General features: G+C 48.8%; 1 protein-coding gene across 1 annotated transcript; it reads right to left on the minus strand.

Moving 5' to 3' along the window:
- Window positions 1-1,142: 1,142 nt before the first annotated feature.
- Window positions 1,143-6,815, minus strand: LOC111860896 (LIM/homeobox protein Lhx1-like). Its single transcript, XM_023845052.2, has 5 exons — window positions 6,134-6,815; window positions 4,601-4,824; window positions 3,703-3,977; window positions 2,753-2,912; window positions 1,143-2,061 (listed from the first exon to the last, which is right to left on the minus strand). Exons 1-5 carry the CDS (start codon window positions 6,301-6,303, stop codon window positions 1,712-1,714), a joined length of 1,179 nt encoding a protein of 392 aa, XP_023700820.1. The 5' UTR covers window positions 6,304-6,815; the 3' UTR covers window positions 1,143-1,711.
- Window positions 6,816-18,682: the final 11,867 nt, after the last annotated feature.

Consider the following 18,682-nt stretch of genomic DNA (forward strand, 5'->3'; position numbering starts at 1 on the left):
TTCGTGCTGTGCAATAGTCATCACGGGAAAGTACTGTGCTGTACGGCCGAGTGACCATCCCAGCCTCGCACGCATCTCCCAGTCTCAGCCTCGCGCGCATCTCCCAGTCTCAGTCTCACACCCAAAAGTCAGTGCAATTAAGCTATTCTGACATACGTCCATTTTGAAGTAGGACGTGTCAGTCGGAATGCAACCCAATCATATGTCAGGGACAGTCTGCATTTAGAAAAAAGAAAGAACCCCCCCCCCCCCCCCACCCACCCATTGTAAGCCTTTCTGAGACACCACAGCATCAGCCTCTTTGGGCCCTCCCAGGCTACCGCATCTCCATGGGCACGATGATGGAGGCTCTAATGGGCGACCCCTCCCCCCGCACAGCGATTGGTCCATCCTGATGCCACGCCGTGGTGCGTAAACACGCTCCGAGTCTGGCATTATCGCAGCTACAGATGGCGGCGGTCTGCAGAGCGGCCAGCGTCAAAGCCTGCCTCTCCTCATATCACCCGGAGGAGCGGCATCCAGGAGACTCGCTCTACATTAATCATCTGCAGCATTTAATTCCCTGGCAATAAATATGCAAATGTGGGGGCGTGACCAGGCTCTGCTCATCACAAGACAAGCTCACTGGAGTCTGTCGAAAAGGCGTGGCAGTTCCTGCGGGGGGGTTGTTTATCCTGAACGTTGCAGATGATGACTTACAACCATCCCCAGTCACGAGATAAAGATATCAGAAGGGGGGGGAGGGGGTCCACCATCATCCATCATATATTTCACACCAGTAGGTTGTGGGGTTAAATCCCATCATGACATATCCAGGCACGTCTAATCAACTTTCTACACAAAAACCATCCTCCCATTATAAAGACCTCCAGCATCTCTTCACAGTCATGGGTAGCTCTGCATCCTACCCATAATGCTCTGCATCAACACGCTTACTGTCAGACCATTATGTCCATGTAGTGTCTTTAGAGGCTATACTTTGGACACTGGAATCACTAAAGTCTGACTGGAAACGTACGGTAAAGGTTGTTCTCACTTTTAAAGTATAAATACGCAAAATGGGGCCATGTCTGACCATAAAATACCATCAAGGCTCTGACGTTTTCGTTTTAAAGCAGTAAGACACAGAATAGGGCTTTATGGTTTAAAGAATGTGTGTTTTGATTTTATTAGCTTGCATTTTCATTTCACAAAAATAAACCTGTTAGCCTAAAGGTGCTACATAAAAAGGGCATGAGTCTTCCTCAGGCTACAAAATTCAAAGGGAATATTTGTCCCAAAAATTCAAAATGTGCATTTTGACAGCATCTCTGCTATTTTGTATCTCTGTGTGCCTCTTGTCTCAATCTGTCACAGACCTGCAGCAAAGGCCATTGCAGGAATGCGATGACAAATGATAAGAATGTAAATAGAACATACATAATTAAGTGAAGAGTCCGACGGCGGGTTGTGGGTGCGAAGCCCTGCAGATCACATGATCTTGTTTTGCACTTTCTTTGCTGGTCAATGTTACTTAACTTAAAAAAAACAACAACATTTTAATACTTAAACATTTAAAATAATAGACCTGTCTCAGAAATGGGACAGAAATAAATAATCCTGACACAGAAATCCACCAGTAAATAAATATGATAAAATCACAGAGATAGACAGGGGGTGGGCTTTTGTAGCTGGGTTCTCTCTCAGTGCAGAGATCTGACCCCCCTGCTGGCTACCAGACAGTGCCTTCGCTCATCTCTGAGGGTGGGGGGAGCAGGTGAGCACCGTAGCCGCCGGCGCCTCCGATGGACAGCGAGGTGAACAAGGGGCTGGAGCCATAGGCGTCCGAGGAGGTGTGGAGGGGAGGTTCTGGGCTGGGGGAGCAGCCCGGCTCGTGGGACAGGAGGTCCGAGAAGCGCTGGGGCTCCTCCGAGGCATGCTGTCCTGGCAGGGGGGGTTCTGGGAGGGGGCCCGGGGAAGGAGCGAAGCCTGGGTCAGCCGGCACCAGGGTCTGCGTGGGGGGGCGAGCGGGGGGAAAGTAGTCAAAGCTGCCACCAGGACTGTAGTAGTCATTCCGGAAATCTGGGGGGGGGGGAACAAATCACGGTGTCACTAAAAGCAGCACGCCCCCTAGTGAGCACCAGCCAGAACAGGCCTGGACTACTGATGACCAGGGAGGGGGTCTGACTGACCCCGCACACAAGGCAACTATACCTGCGGCTGCCTTAAAATCCACTCGTGGAAAAAAATCACAACACAGACCACAAGCCCTGTCGTGTTTGTCCAAAGTTGCAGTGAAAATCCGACATCAGATTCCACAACACCATGACCTCTGTGCTTTTCCTTTTCATACTTGTTTCTGCCATTTTCCCCACATTCCAGCAGAGCGCCACCACCTGGGTCACGCTGTAAGTTACAAGAATATTGGACTGAAGGTGGCCGTGCCCTCTCAGACACCGAACTCGACTGAAAATAATACATCATTTTGGACACGGAGACAAGTAACCATCCCCCACGCGACGCGTCTCGCCAAACTTACTCACAGAACCCAGCAGTATTAGATACGAATCGTTTTAAGGAGCGTTATGGCTGAAAAGCTTTTTACTCTGTAATTCACATATGCGACTTATTTCACAGGCAGAAATGTTCATTACAGCAGGCGGTGAACACAAGATATCACAGATACACGGGGACGCGGAAGCTGCTGAACATTTAATTATGAAAAGAATATGATATAAAATAGCGGGATTTCATATTTGTCAGCGACGCCCACCTCCGTAGACTGAAAAGCGGCCGGCCGGCATTAACTCCCCCGGCTGCATGCGCTCCGTCCTCATCCTCCTCGGGCTCCGGAGGAAGGCGTGTCTCCGTGCTCCCAGGGCGCTCAGCTGCTTCATCCGCCGCTCTTTGGACCGCCGGTTCTGGAACCAGACCTGCCGAGAAGGAGGGCGCGTAAACGGACCGCCTCGCATCCACAGCCGGTTCAGACGCCGAAATCACGGGACATGTGTCTCACTTATGGGGGGCCATGTACGCAAGTTGGATGCCGAGTCAGGGACATGATTTATAACATTGTGGGACATTATTGAACTCAGCGTCAAATTTAGGAGCATTTAACACACAAAACAGACTATTTAATAAAGCATTGTAACAAATCAATACTGTAAAATAATGTTAAAATTGTGTATCGTAATAATTATGGTACATCATGGTCTTTTGTAATAATGATGAAAATCACAAAACATTAACCGAACCGATACGTTAAGTTAGGAAAAGTCCGGTTGGGAAAGACCTTTCAACTTCACGACTCCATAACATCAAGTAATTAAAAGATATTCATTAAAAGTCGGCGGTAATGGATTCCTTCAAATCATAAACACTCGAGTTACGTATTCACAATAAGACGCGAAACTAAATTTGTTTTTAAAAATGTTATATTATATTTTAATATGGGTCTAATGTATTCAAAATTCAAAAAACGAATGATAAAATTACGACCCTTTTAAAATTATACTACGTAAGCCTTTTAGGGGTCTTAATAAATACAAATGCAACTACTGCATTGTTGCATGCATGCATAATAGACTTTTGCATTTACATATAGGACCACTAAAATTAAATGCAAATCCATTAACGCTTCGTGATTTTCTTCATAATTACGAACTTGCGCGTTCATGAGTTGCCCGCAGTATTTCTCCATTTAATAAAAGCGCGATTCCGGACCTGGATGACGCGCATGTTGAGGCCGGTCTCCTGCGCCAGCTGCTCCCTGATGTGCCTCGTCGGCTTCGGCGTGGATGCGAAAGCGGCTTTCAGCGTCTCCAGCTGCTTAGCCTTGATGGTGGTCCGCGGACCGCGGCGCTTCCCGCTCAGGCTCGGCTCCTCCGGCTCGGTGCTCGCTGCCTCTTTGTCCGATAGCGGCCCGACCTCTACGTCTTTGCCGTCGTCCTGAGCGTCTTGGGAATCAGGTGATAAACTGGGATCGCTGGACGTGGTAACTGCTCAAAAAACAAGCAAATAAAGTTATATTGATTACGTTGTGTTCGATTTTATTAAATGAAAAATGTAATGAAAATGTATTGGAAAGGTAAAATTCTTCACCAACGTAATAATTATTAACACAAAATGAGCTTGGATCTTTTTTTAAATATGCAGATACAAAACATTACCCTCATAATTATCAAAATCAATATTAAAAACTGATTATTTTAATTACACGACCTAGACATATATAAATAAAATCACAATTCAATATTTTTCAATTCCATGCACAGGTTTTGCGTTTTCATTTGTATGCATATAATCAATTCAGGATAAATTAGATTTTTTTCATACATTATTTTCTCGAAATATCTATTTTTTTTCTAAAAAATAAATAAAGAATTAGGACACATTTAAAATATTGTTCGTGCTTAAGGCAGCATAACTAGATAAAAAATGTAAACGCCTTACACCTCTACAGAAACACCTATAGACCTACAGGTTCTTGGCCAATATATTAACATTAAAAAGAAATATAGTTCTATCTTTATAACGTGTACAGCAGACTTGAGTAAAATAAATGACAGGCATATAAGACGTGACGGTTAATTAAGCCGCCTGTCGCATCTGGGTGCCGGACCTGAGGGGAGGTTCGTGTCCTTCTCGCTGCCGCCGTTTAGATAATCATCTTTACAGACAAATTTGTTCTCGTCCACGACGTAGAGCTCTTCCCCCGTGGAGAGCTGCTTGCTGCACAGGATGCAGGTGAAGCAGCTCAGGTGGAAGACGCTGCTCCGCGCCCGGCGCACCAGGTCGCTGGGCGAGATGCCGTGACCGCAGCCGGCGCACTTGGTGCCGAAGCGTCTGCGGGGCAGGGAGAAGAAATTCAGCCTCGGAGGCCACAAACAGGCCAGCAGACGTGAATATTAACCACGATCAGGAAATACGACCTTTTTGCTAACAGGTTTACAAGCTATTTTCTTAGATTTTAAATTTACACTGAAGAGAACGGGGCTTCCTTGTAAGAGATGCGTATTCGTAAATCTATGATTAACTGATGTTTTTTTTTTTGTTTCAAAAAATAAAAAAAATAGGCTTGTATTTTAAAACAATTGTCGGAATATGTAAAAGCCAAAGCAGCGTGGAAAAGGTAGGATACACGTATGACGAATATCTCCAAATTAACAAATACACTGTAATCACCCCTAAACTTAGGTCGTAATTATAGGGATTTTGAACTACATTAAGTGATGCAAACGATCAAAACCAAGTCAATTAACGTAGCTAATCCCTGTTCCATCAGTTGACAGCGGCGTGTTCCCTGGAAAGTCACATTGCTCTTGATCTCCTGTGGAGGAACGCATCTTTCAACGCGTTCGGGTTCCGGTGATCGCCTGCCGTTGTGATTTTACGCAACGCTAATGAAGTACGAAAGCCATAAGCACGAATACATGAATTCATTTCAAAACTACAAGGCGAATAGATCTGCATCACAAATCGAGTTAATCTCTGCCCAAGAAAACAAACAACACGTGGTTTTAAACCCAATGCAGTAACACTGGCAAGTAAACAGCATAACACCGTGATATAGGGTACAACATAGGTTATATCAAATACTTCCCAAATGCCACTTCGCATGTTGTCACATACCCTCAGAAAAAATGGTAAAAATGTGCACCTTTGCTTGTCACTACAGAGCTGTGCCCGTGTTATTGTGATTTTAAGGTATAGAAATCGACTCTGAGGAACATCCCAAAGGTATAAACAGCATTAATGTACCATCAATGGTATAGAAATGTTCATCTTAGACTATTTCTGTACCTTAAAAGGTACAATTACCTACAGCTAAGGGTACAATTGGCAGACCCTTGAGGGCACAGCCCTAGTGACAAGCAGAGTACAGATTGTTACCCTTTTTCCTGAGTGTATACAAATCACAAAAGCTCAGGTTGAAGTGATATTTAAACATATACAACTTGCTAGTTCTAATGTAATAAAAACACGAATGGGCCCCACATCACCGCTCTTTATATATTAGGTCTGTTAGACCTCTCACTAAACGTGTGGCACTTTGCGTCCTTGCAGTTGGCAGGTTTTCAAAGAACAACGCAATCCTCCATTTGCAGATAAAAAGGAGACGCCGCGGTCTACTGTGCGTGGCTTTGAGGCTCACCGAAAGAAGTCATTTTTGCAGTATAATTTGCCTTCCCGAGAGAAGCACTTCTCCGTTAAATTACACTGGCAGTCGCAGCACTGCACGCACTGGATGTGCCAGTGCCGGTCCAGGACATTGAGAAGAAACCGGTCCATTATAGGCCGCTCGCAGCCGGCACAGTGAACCATCGTCCTTGAACAAACGCGGCGGGTTTCTCTCTAGTGTGTTTTCTCTCTTCGTGGGCTCTTCCGTCTCCTTTAATGACAAATAAAATGCATCTCCTGGTGACAGCAGGACAGGCTCTGGTACCTGTCTTGCCCGATTCCCTTTGTGACACCCAGAGTCTCACACAGAGCGTACTGCGCTCTCGGTTTGGCGCTCAGTGCACCCAGTAGGTCTTCAAAATCCGTTAATTCTCTCCAAAGGCGTTAATTCTCCCAGAAGTGAGGAAGCAAGAAATGCTAAAAAAATCTACACGGTTAGAACCGCCCGGCCTGTCTTCCTCAGGATGAAATCAGATGCAGAATGAAAAAAGGAATCAAGAACTTCAAGAATGAAGAGAATTAGAATCTTTCCAAATATTTTTTTAAATCGAGTCCCCTTGGCAAATAAAATAAAAACGAATGAACCTTAGACTAAAGGACTTAAATGGCGAAAAAGAATCTTTTTCTTAAAGAAAGAGTGAGTGAGGTTTTGTTTCTGAGAGCAGTTCAGAGCGCGCTCCTGGGGCTCCTCGCGTATTTATTCCTGACACTCCACAAAGTGGCGGAGGGGACACGGAGGCTGACGTCACGGGCGGCGCGGCCAATCAGCGGCAGCGGCATCCTCACGGTACCCAGCACGATGAAATTATATTTATACGGCAAAGAACACGTCCTCTGAAAACAATACTCTAATTAATTGCAATTAACTCCTTCGATACATCAAATATGCAAACAGTCTGAAAGAATCCATATGCATCGCTTTACTTGCATGTCTTGCAGATATAACCACTAAGTTTTTACTTTCCTCGTGTTTACAGGTGAGTCCGACTATTGAACTACACGAAAATGACTTTCATGTGTCTTTTTAAGGTTTTATTTTTGGATCATTTATATCTTATTATGATGTTACAAATAATATTTCCACATTTAAGTATCAGGATATGAACACTGCAAAGCTTAATCTGATGGTAAATTCTGCGGGTTTTGGTGCCACGTGCAGTATAATTATCATCCGTTGTTTCCCTTATCTTAGTAAACTAAAGGATTTTGCGCCAACAACCGATGTATACCTACATCTAAACCGGACGTTTTAATCAAAACTCAGTGTTTACCACGGACACAGTGAACGACGTAGCCCACAACGCTTTTCTCAGTCAAAATATTGGCTACGAGACTTCAGCGCGTTAGGTGTTATAATAATACTGTTACTGCTATGAGGCCGGGGTCCGGGGTCCGCGGTGACCGGCGACATCCCGCGAAATCAGCCCCGAGATGCGTCAGCAGAAGCCAGGCTGTCCGCCCCCAGCCGATACCGCAGAAAATGGGACAAAAGGGAGGTAACGGCACCGGCAAAAACTGTAATTATAATTAAACTCAGCATGTTCACTTTCAACTCTATAGAATAAGCAAACGACAAAAACAGAGGGTAGATCCGGAAGGAATGTAACAAGCCGAGTAAAGGTAATACGCTGATGTATTATTCGGTACCGGACGTTATAGCAGGGTCATAGAGGGGAGATCAGGTATGGAGATTTCGACTTTCCTCTTACTAAGGTGGGCTTCTGATTGAACAGAGGAGCGACCTGACAGCCAGCCTTAATTACAGACAGTTAGAATACAGTCGGATGTGCAGCCTCCCTGACCGTGATTAAAATGAGGGACATAGAAGATACTTACATCTGTTGGGCCCCATATTGATAAAGAGCCCTGACTGCTGTTTAAATGGTGCAGACCATCCATCCATTTTCTGTAACTGCTTGCCCTGTTCAGGGTTACAGAGGTTTAAGGCACAAGGCTGGAAACAACCCAGGATGGGGCGCCAACCCATCGCAGGGCAAACTCACACACCATTCACTCACACACCATTCACTCACACATGCACACCTACGGGCAATTTGACAACCCCAATTAACCTCAGCATGTTTTTAGACTGTGCAGGGGGGAAACCGCAGGACCCGGAGGAAACTCCACGACGACACGACGACAACATGCAAACTCCAGATAAATGCATTTTTATCCAAAAAAGGTACATTTTCAAGAAAGCAGGGTCAGACAGTCCCTGGAGTAATCAGGAGTTAAGGGGGCTAATGTAAGGGATCAACAGCAAAGTAATTTCAATGGGATTTAAACTAACAACCTTCCACAGTTACACACTGCATTTGGGAACCCATTAGAACTGAACCAGATGGCTAGGAAACTGCACATCTGCTTGGGGGGGGGGGGTCTTGCTCTGACCAGTGATACAACAGGTTTATATGTGGTGTATGTGTTCACCAGGAAAGAACTGCAGTCAACGTAAAGACAGGCACAAAGCAGACACCTGCATTTTCTGGGTCTGTACCCTCAAGGGTCTGCCAGTTGTACCCTTAGTTGTAGGTAATTGTACCTTTTAAGGTACAGAAAAGGTATATGATTCACATTTATGTACAATTGACGGTACATTAATGGGGTTTGTACCTTTGGGATGTTACTCATAGTCTGTTTCTGTACCTTAAAAGGTACAATAACAGGAAGACAGTCCCAGTGACAAGCAAAGGTACAATTTTTTTTAGCAAACCAGGGACCCATTTTTAAAAGCAAGATTTCTTTCTTAGCTGGATATCGTGTCGGATTTAAGGTACCCTTTAAATGGCCTTTATCTTCGTTCACTTACATTTAACTTAAACTCCCTTAAATCTGACAAGTTATCCAGCTAAGCAAGAAATCCTGCTCTCTGAAACGGGTCCCAGTTCCAGCCAGGTTCCTTGTCAGCCTTTGCGGTTGGACAGTACTGTCTGTACGACCAATCTGACGATGTCGGTGCTAATAACATAGCATAAAACTACATATTTCACTTCTGCTGATAAAGGGCACAGCCATCTTGAATTCTGAGGTTGGGGTTGTATAGATTCCTCTGACTTTCCGAGTAGGAATTCCGACTTCAGGGGGTGTTCCAGTTGAAATTTCCAATTAGGAACTTGGAATATCTGAGTTGCGAGTCCAAATGGAACGCAGCATAAGATGGTCAGGGCAAAGGGTACAGAGTTTGGACAGGGTCCTCAACACTCTGGCGGGTGATTTACATTTGTTAATTAATGCTAATTGCTCCTAATGAGACCAAGAGGAAACCCTCTGGGCCATTGATACCTTTTAATGTTAAACAAACATAACAGCGCAATCTGCATTCATTAACACTCACTCATTAAAGCCTGTTTACTGTGATAAATTAGCAGTAAACAGTAAGATCCATACCCAGCTGTGCTAGACGGGCGTATGACACATGTTTGTACTTAGCAACAAATATACAGATATAAATGCAGTAACAGATATGCACAGGAATACGGACATCTTGGCTGGGGGCCGGGGGGGGCGGGTATGATGATGGATGCGGGGGGTGGGGGGGGGGGGGGGGGGGCGGGGCACAGATGCCCCAGACAGACCAGGAAATTAAAAGCCCATTTTGTAAAGTTGTAAAAGAGCAAAATGGTGAAACAGCCGTCTGTGACCCCCCCCCCCCCCCCCCCAAGCTACACCCCCTACCGAGAGACTTCTGCTCACACTGTTCAGCGTCTTTGGCTCATACCCAGGTCTCAGGCTCCGCCCACGTCTGCCTGTCAGGACCCACGCTTCCGTCCGTCCGTGTCTCTGCCAGGAGACAATGCAGGAGGGGGGGCGCTGTCCTTCCTTCCCGGTGCTGTCTGCACACCCACACCTGCCACAGCCCCGAAGCAAGAACTGCCCCCCCCCCACCCCAGGCAGCCCCCAGCACAAGCTGTGAAAGACCCCCCCCATCCAACTGCAGCAAGACTCACTCATTCATTCATGTGTGATGTGCAAATCATTGACCCTAAATGTGAATTTAATTGAGCGGACAACACCCCCCTCGCTCCCCCTACCCCAGTCCTGCCCAGCTGCCCCTCCCACCCCGATGCCTCGGGCAGCTGACAGAGGAGTGACAGCCTGCCCCGTGGAGCTGAGAGAGGTCAGGCTCTTTGTCATGTGGAAGGGGGTCCTGCAGGCAGTGAAAGGGGAGGCGGAGCCAGGGGTGGGCGGAGCCTGAGCGTGCTGCCACGGCGAGGAGCAAGCATATGGTGAAGACTGCATGGGCTCCTGTGCACAGCGTTCAAGACGACAAGAGTGACAATGGTCACTCAACATTTATATGGGGCCTATACGATGCTCACACAACATTTATATCGCATTTATATGATGCTCACTCATTTATACACCGTTTATATAGCATTCACGGGGCTTTGTACAGCGTTTACGCAGAATTCACGGGGCTTTGTACAGCGTTTACGCAGAATTCACAGGGCTTTGTACAGCGTTTACGCAGAATTCACGGGGCTTTGTACAGCGTTTAGGCAGAATTCACGGGGCTTTGTACAGCGTTTAGGCAGAATTCACGGGGCTTTGTACAGCGTTTACGCAGAATTCACGGGACTTTGTACAGCGTTTACGCAGAATTCACGGGGCTTTGTACAGCGTTTACGCAGAATTCACGGGGCTTTGTACAGCGTTTACGCAGCATTCACGGGGCTTTGTACAGCGTTTACGCAGAATTCACGGGGCTTTGTACAGCGTTTACGCAGAATTCACGGGGCTTTGTACAGCGTTTACGCAGAATTCACGGGGCTTTGTACAGCGTTTACGCAGAATTCACGGGGCTTTGTACAGCGTTTACGCAGCATTTATAAGACACTCAGCACCTGCCTAAACGCTCTCTGGATCTGAGCATTTAAAAGCATAAATGCACTGTTTCACACAGGCAGAATGGCTGCCCTGGGGGGTGTTTAGCCCCCATACAGAGACAGCATGGGACAGGCGTGATGGGAGAAGGCCAGGGTGATGTCCCTCCCAGGCCCACTAGCAGACAGGTGCAGGACAATAGGGCTGTTCCCCCCCCCACCAAAGTGCCCAATTCCACCATGATCCCCGATATGCCCCCTCCAGGAGCTGCTTCACATCTCTGAGAAATTCCGGCTGTTGTACCTAAAGCAACGGAATCGCTGCTATAATATAGAGTAAATGTAAACGAATTTAATTAAAAGCATCAAGTGAATGACACAGTAATTAAAAGGAAACGGAGGGGGACTGGGCTGTGAATCAGGGGAGGGGGTCGGAACAGCAGACGGACCTGTGAGCGGTAGGACCCGCCCGGCAGCCCGGCTCTGATGTCTGGCAGGAGCAGAAGGGGCCCATGTCACGCGTGTGATTCCCACACGCTCTCCTGGACCCGGGGCCGAGCTGCACGGGCGAGCTTTCGGGTGCTGCCCCACCTGGCCCGCCGCCTCTGCACGGTGACACCTCACCAGCCCCACGCCCCGAACGCGTCACGCCAACAGCACACACTGGGCGAAGGGGTCAGCTGACGCAGGGCGGCCGAGCGGAGATGGAACCTGTCCCCAGATGGAGATTCCCTCCCCCCCGCTCCTGGGCTGGTCCAGTCTGTCAGCACCGTTTTCCCCCCAGTTACCCCCAGTTTGGACTCTGCTCCTGGACCATCTGTGAGACATTTATCTCTTTCAAAGGACCATTAGAGCTGCCCCCAGCTCCCCAGACAAACATGCAGGGTCCCCCCCCCCCCCGCAGCTGACCAAGCTGATGTCACCTGTCACCTGTGCTCGTGACTGCATGACACTTTCAGAAAAACACGTTTGCATATGTGCTACGAGGAGCAACACCTCCACTGCTGATTCTTTCAAATGAATATCTGACTGTTTAGAGATATTCAGGTTCAGCAGCTCTGTGGTATTATACACGGACCCCTCCCACTGCGTCAAGCTTAATTCGTGACCCTCAGATTAGCGTCAATCAAAGAGAATACCTCCTAAATATAGGATTTTATGTATAAAAATGTGTTCTGCTGTCTGTGAAAATACTCCAGCAATGGCACCCCCTAGAGGGCTGTTGTATACTGCCTCTCCCATATGCCAGTCTCCAGCAGTAGCTATTAGCCGCTAATGTCTCTGCCCTCCTAGTGCTATACACCTTGGACCTACCGCGGGAGGAAAGAGCAGCGCTGTGATGTAATGCTTTCCCAGAATTCACCTTGGGTCCGGCATGCATCAAGCCTGCTCTCCACCCACATCCCGTGAGTCCAAGCCACGGACACCGAGCTCTGTGTCGCCATTCACAGTTTGCCCGTTCTTATTCCAAAGGGTGACAAATAAGGGGGGAATTGGTGTAAAACAGTAAGAAGCAGAGGCTTATGGGAAAGTGAGTTTTCGCCAAGGACGACTACCTACGCTGGCCTACAGCGAAGGGCTCAACCCTTCCCCAAAAAGACAAAAACCCAGGGGCGCTTTCTGCTACCTCAGGTGTGATTCCAACGGTGCGGCAGAAGCTGCCACAGAGGCTGCGGGACGTTTGGAGAGGTGCCGCGTGAACAATGGTGGACAGGGCTGGAGGAGCAGCTGAAAGCCGGCCTGTCAGGGGACAGCGGTGCCTTTGTCTGGGGACCCTCGGGGGGGCTGATGGGGGGGTGGAGGGTGGTTGATGTATGTGGACATCAGCAGGGGGGGGGGGGGACATATGTCTGAGACAGAACACATGTCAGTAGCAACTCTGAGATCCTACTCTGGTCCTTCAGCTGATCAACTGGGCTGGAGAGGAAACCTGCTTACCAAGCTGGGCTGTGCTCCTCAGACCACCGGTCCTCAAGATGCCCGCATCCACAAAAGCAGGGAATGTGCTGCCAATATCTCAGTCCCCAGAAGAACGTCTGTGTGAAAATGCCTGTTTGTCTACGTTATGAGAGATGGAGAAGTGTGAGTGTGGGAGAGTCTGATATGTCTGGCTGGCATGAAGCACAGGATCATCTCAGTCTCAGCCTCTAGGTGCAGCTGGAGACCTCAGAGTATTGTGTCAGACACCATAATTCCAGGAAGCCACCAAACATTAGGTAGATGTGGTCCAGGGCAGGGATTGGGAGGGACATCATCTTGAGAAGAACATTACATGAGAACCTGGGTCACTCAGAATGAGCTTCTGGCTTGAACGTGACCTGAAGTGTTAATGGAAGTGTGTCAAAGCACAAGATAACCAGTTCAGGATGAAGGTTTACAGAAATGCCAGGGTGAGGGTGCCCTAGAGCGGTAGGGAATCCCATGAAGCATCCGGAAGCTTCTGTGGCTGCAGCATTTCACGAGATACCTGCCGCAAAGCTGCAGGAACACCAGGCCACATGTGACACCCAGAGTGTGATGTCACCAGGTGGCCCGAAGCAGCCAATCCCCATGCAGCGAGTGGAGCGTGATGTCACCATGGGGCCCGGAGTGCCCAATCCACACACGGTGAGTAAAGTGTGATGTGACCAGGCAACCCAAAGTGGCCAATCGTCACGCAGTGAACGAAGCCAATCAGCACAAGGTGTGTGATGTCACCTTGGAGCCTAGCAGATGAGATGACGGAGAGCAAAGGTGTGTCTTTACCCACGGTCCACTGGGGCACGGCTGTATCAGTCAGTCTGTGGGCTGATTCATGTCAGGCCTTGTGTCCTGTGTCCTGAAATGGTGACTCTGATAAGAGTTGTGACTGGAGCCCGACACAGAGCAGCCTGGCTGGTGAAACAGGACGGTACAGAAGGACCCCTTCCAGCTGGCAACGCCCCCTTGTGGGCAGGCGGGGACGCGCAGGATACAGCCACATGTAATGTCATAACTAGCCTCCCCTGACAGCACACTGAAACTGCTGGGGGGAGTGGGGGGGGGGGGTTGAGGTGTGAGTAGAGTGTAACCCCACCCCCTGGGGGCTTGTAAAAACTGAGCCGGTGTTAACAAGAGCCAGACAGCATGCAGAGCTGATAACCAATGAGAATGAGTAGCATGCATTGGAGGTAATGAGCGAGGTACCCTGAGTGGTATCTGAGCTGCAGGGGAGGGGGGCTAATCTGAAGGTTAACAGGTGGCGGGGCGGGGGGGCTGGGTGGCAGCAAATCCAGGGCTACACCTGAGATTTCACACCAAGTGGGGAGCAAGCAGCATGGGGGGCGGGACACGCCCATCGCCGCTCGTTAGGGCTAATCCACACGAGCCCAGGGACTCGAGGTTTGGGGGGAGGGGAGGTTAATATACATTTGCTGCTGGGGGCGACTTGGAGTGAGAGTGAGGTGATGTGGTTTTGTCCATAGCTGTGTCCCCCTCTCCGAAGACGGCCCGCGGAATCACAATTGGGGGCACGCCTGAACTCACCAGGCTGCTGGTTCAGCTCCCAGCTGGAAATTGCTGTTGGACCTTTGAGTCCCCCTTCGACTTCGTTAAATGGATAATCCCTTGAGCCACTTTGGACAAACTCATAAAGATAAATGTTTTTTAGGATCATCTTGCTAATCCATGTGATTAGGCACTGGTGCGACCTTTGACCTGTGAGAAGCGAATTAATTCCCATGGACTGGAAAGGAGACTGGCCTGGGACCTACCAACTGTCAGGATAGAGGGTTATGGACAAACACAACGTCACGATCACAAAGGTACATTCAAGATTAAAGAAGAAAAAAAGCACAGGGCCGTCCTGTCAGGACCACAGACAGGCCGTAATGAAAGGTACATTTGTCTCCATTTATCTGCAAATGAGCATCGCGGTTTAGCGCGGCTTCCTCTGAGAGACGAGGTCGAATTTACAACCTCTAAATGGGAAATTAATTCCCCCAGACTGTGAGTAACAGGGACACTGGAAACACATCTGATTTGCCCTAGTTGCAATTAATTAGATTGGGAGAGTGTTTGGGGACCGCCAGGAGGGTGTTGGGGCCAGAGGAGGACAGTGGGGGGGCCGTAAGCATTACTGACAAACTGCTGGAGACTAATTATTTCATAAGACTGCATCCAGAGGCCCAGGAAGCAGGCAGCTGGCGTAGCCTCCGACCCCTGACCTTTGACCCATGACCCTGCCACCCTTGCGTCAAGCAGGCTTGCTAAACTGAGCTCAGATTCCCCCGAAACTAGATTTAAGGAAAAGATGAAATTCCTCTGAGGAAGGGGAGTTAGGGACAAGGAGAAGGGGTCACTCCTCCTCCTCATCTCTACCTTTGTCGCAACAGAGGGTGGGACAGGAGCGCCTCCTACAGGTCATCATAACACATAGCATTTTGCACAAGTAAATGTGATTGCTGCTCAGTTCTACCCAGAGACCCCCACTCCCCCCCCCCACCCCACACTGGATAGCCCGTGCTAATTGGCGCGCCGTGAGAACGGGCCAGCTGGTCTGGGCAGAGCATCACAAAGGGCCGCCACAGCGGGACGGTGTAGCGTAGCGGACGCGTGCTGGGGCCACGGGCCGTTCGGGGGCCTGAAAGGCACTCTGTCACCGCTCCAAGACAAAAGCCAGCAACCCGCCCCCCTGCAGGACAGGAGGGGGGAGCGCTATTCCCCAGTGCCGCATACTAAGAAAGAATCGGCGGGCCGTGGCAGAGGCGTGAAAAGGGCCCCCTTTCGGGTGACAGGGCCCAGGTAATGGTCCCCTAGAGGGGCCTTTGGGTGTCACGTGGCACAGTGACTATCCCCGCATACAGCTGATCGCCACGTGACCTTTAACCCCTTTAAATTCTAGCCAAACGCAGCATGTGTCGTGCCACAAGATTGGCGACTTTCACTTGGCTGGTTTTGTGTCATTTGCACTGCAGCTACGGCAAGATCACAGTTCAGAGAGAGAGAGAGAGAGAGAGAGAGAGAGAGAGGACAACTCCACCGACCTAAGCTCCAGCACAAACCGGCCAGTACCAGGCCAGTACCAGGCAGAACCGGGAGGGTGTCCATCCACAGGTGTCCTAGTCCTGAGCTCCATCTCTCCACCTCTCACTCTGAGAATGAGAAGGTTCCCCAGCAGCTGTGGTTGCCGGCGGAGTGCAGGCGGGGGGTCACCACTGACATACCTGCCCAAAAAGGATTTTGTCCCCCTTTGTCCCCTGGGGGCTGCAGGTACCTCATGCGAAAGACGCTGGCCGAGGTTCCACCGCGAGCTTGGTGGTGAGCCAGGGGCAGGCCGCACAAACAGATCCCAGTATACAGAATTGCAGGGATCTGCTCGACAACCCGATCTAGTTATGCAGAAATGTTCACGAATGGACTGGGGTATGTAGAAATACAGGGACCCGAGCACAGATCCAGATATATAGAAACATGGGGATCTGTCCACAAAAGGTTACGGTTATATAGAAAAATGGATCCCGTCACAAACAGATCCGGTTATAAAGAAACGCGTGGATCCCGTCACAAACAGATCCGGTTATAAAGAAACGCATGGATCCCCTCACAAACAGATCCGACTATAAAGAAACGCGTGGATCCCGTCACAAACAGATCCGGTTATAAAGAAACGCATGGATCCCCTCACAAACAGATCCGACTATAAAGAAACGCATGGATCCCCTCACGAATAGATCTGGTTATTTAGAAACAAGCTGAGGCGTTTAGGGCAGGGACAATGCAGAAGACCAGGGCAGATCTGAACATCAGCACCCATCTCATTGCCCGAGAAAAGGCCACATCTGGATATGGATCTCACCTCATTTACCGCTTGCTAGGGGTTCGCTTACCCAGGGCTTGCTTGGTTGGGGTATGTCCGAACAGGGTTAGGGTCAGGGCTATGCTGACCCAAGTAAAGTAAGCCATTACCGGCCACGTGGAACAGCCAGCTGTTGTTGTCTTGCCCACAAGTCCCAGGGCAGGCACAGGTGCGCAGTAAAACAGACATCTGTACAATTCAGACTCTCACTTTGGGGACGTTTCTCCTGCTGTTACACGGGAGCTCACTGGTGCTCCGCTGTTCATGGAACATTAACCATCACCATCCATGGGGAAAAACCAGCGCAATCGTGCACACGCGCTCTTTCTCTCAAACACACACACACACATCTGTACTCATATCTTTGTGGGGACCATGCATTCATTTCTATGGGCAAAACCCTAATCCCAGCAATGACGCCCTTAATCCCTACCCAGCCCTAACCATAACCATGAGGAACCAAACAAAATACGAGACTTTTAGCATTTGTTTTGATTGGTGTCACAGATTTTTATAAAACTGAGTTTCCCCTTGTGGGGACCAAAAAAACTGGTCCCCACAAAGTCAGAATAATAGGTTTTTATCATATTGTGAGGACATTTGGTCCCCACAATGTAATCTATATCTCTCTCACACACACACACATTTCCTCCCTCTCTCTACACATCAAAAAACCATAAAACCACAACCTGTTTTAAGTCCCCCAGTTCTGGAGAAAGCACTGAACATTAAGCACCCGTTTCCTGAACGGCCAGATTTACTCCTTGGACCATAACTGATGACGAGAGCGCGGATGTTTTAGAAATCATCAGGTATGACCTGTGTCGGCTGACAGGCACTATCAATTATAGGCATTTGTAAACTCGTTACTGTAATGACAACATGGTGATGAAGTCAGCCTGTCCATCAAGGCTGTGTGTGTCTATATATGCACGTATATGTTTACACACATCACACAGAGTCCGAGCTTCAGGAACACATAGGGCACAAAGCCAGCCCTCTAATGTATGCATGACTGGACCTGCATTTACATTCTAATCGGTTTTCAGACTCAATTAAAAATGAGCTCTTGACTCCTCCGCTCATTGGCTCGTTGCCCCATATCTTCATCATGGAAACCGTTCACCGGAACGTAAAGCTCCAACCGACGAACAATGACATGACTGAGGAATTTTCAGAGCCGTGGCGCCCCCTTGTGGCCGGATGCCAAACATTTGACATTTTTTTTTAAACGTCCTTCATCGGTCCCGCTGAGGAAAAACAACGTGTGACCAGCAGGTTACGGGCCCCAAGTGTAAAGGGAAGCATGACCTTCCGAAAGACACTTCAGCTGGAGAGAGTGCCGACGAAGACCGATGATAAACTGGAATCAACAAGCATCTCATTCACGCGGCCATCAAGACAAGCTAGGCTACCCATTCGCTACTGGAGACACATTAAAAATTAACTACGGTCCATTACACCAAGGTATGAAATGAAATATTTAATCCTTCACATCTTGAGGAAAACCTTTATTTTTTTCCCCCTGAGAAAAATGAGAAACATTAACGACGCATCTGTAACGTAACGCAAGGCTGGTAGAACCATCACCTCAGGAAAGTTCCGGCATGCCACGCATCACACGGTCATATCTGCCACATTTCCCACAATCCCCTTCACCGAGGAGAAGGGCCAGACTTCGGCAGCCAGGGCAGCTCACGCTCTCATGCCGATGGTTGTGGTCGCGGTGGTTCAGGTTAAACTGCCGGAGACTGTGTCTACGTGACCTGAACTGGTCACAAAGTGTAACAGGGACAGTAAAGTTTGCTGGGGTGGGGCAGTTTGCTAAGCTGACACCCCTTCAGAAGGGGGGTTCCTAGGATATATAAGGGACTATAGAACT

Source organism: Paramormyrops kingsleyae, chromosome 24 (assembly GCF_048594095.1).
Source record: "Paramormyrops kingsleyae isolate MSU_618 chromosome 24, PKINGS_0.4, whole genome shotgun sequence".
Taxonomy (NCBI): Eukaryota; Metazoa; Chordata; class Actinopteri; order Osteoglossiformes; family Mormyridae; genus Paramormyrops; species Paramormyrops kingsleyae.

Coding starts and splice junctions, on each gene's coding strand:
- LOC111860896 (XM_023845052.2), bottom strand. CDS start 6,303: ATGGTTCACTGTGCCGGCTGCGAGCGGCCTATAATGGACCGGTTTCTT. Junction 2,913..3,702: donor TCAACATGCGCGTCATCCAG/GTCCGGAATCGC, acceptor CCTTCTCGGCAG/GTCTGGTTCCAGAACCGGCG. Junction 2,062..2,752: donor CCGCTTTTCAGTCTACGGAG/GTGGGCGTCGCT, acceptor CCCCCCCCCCAG/ATTTCCGGAATGACTACTAC.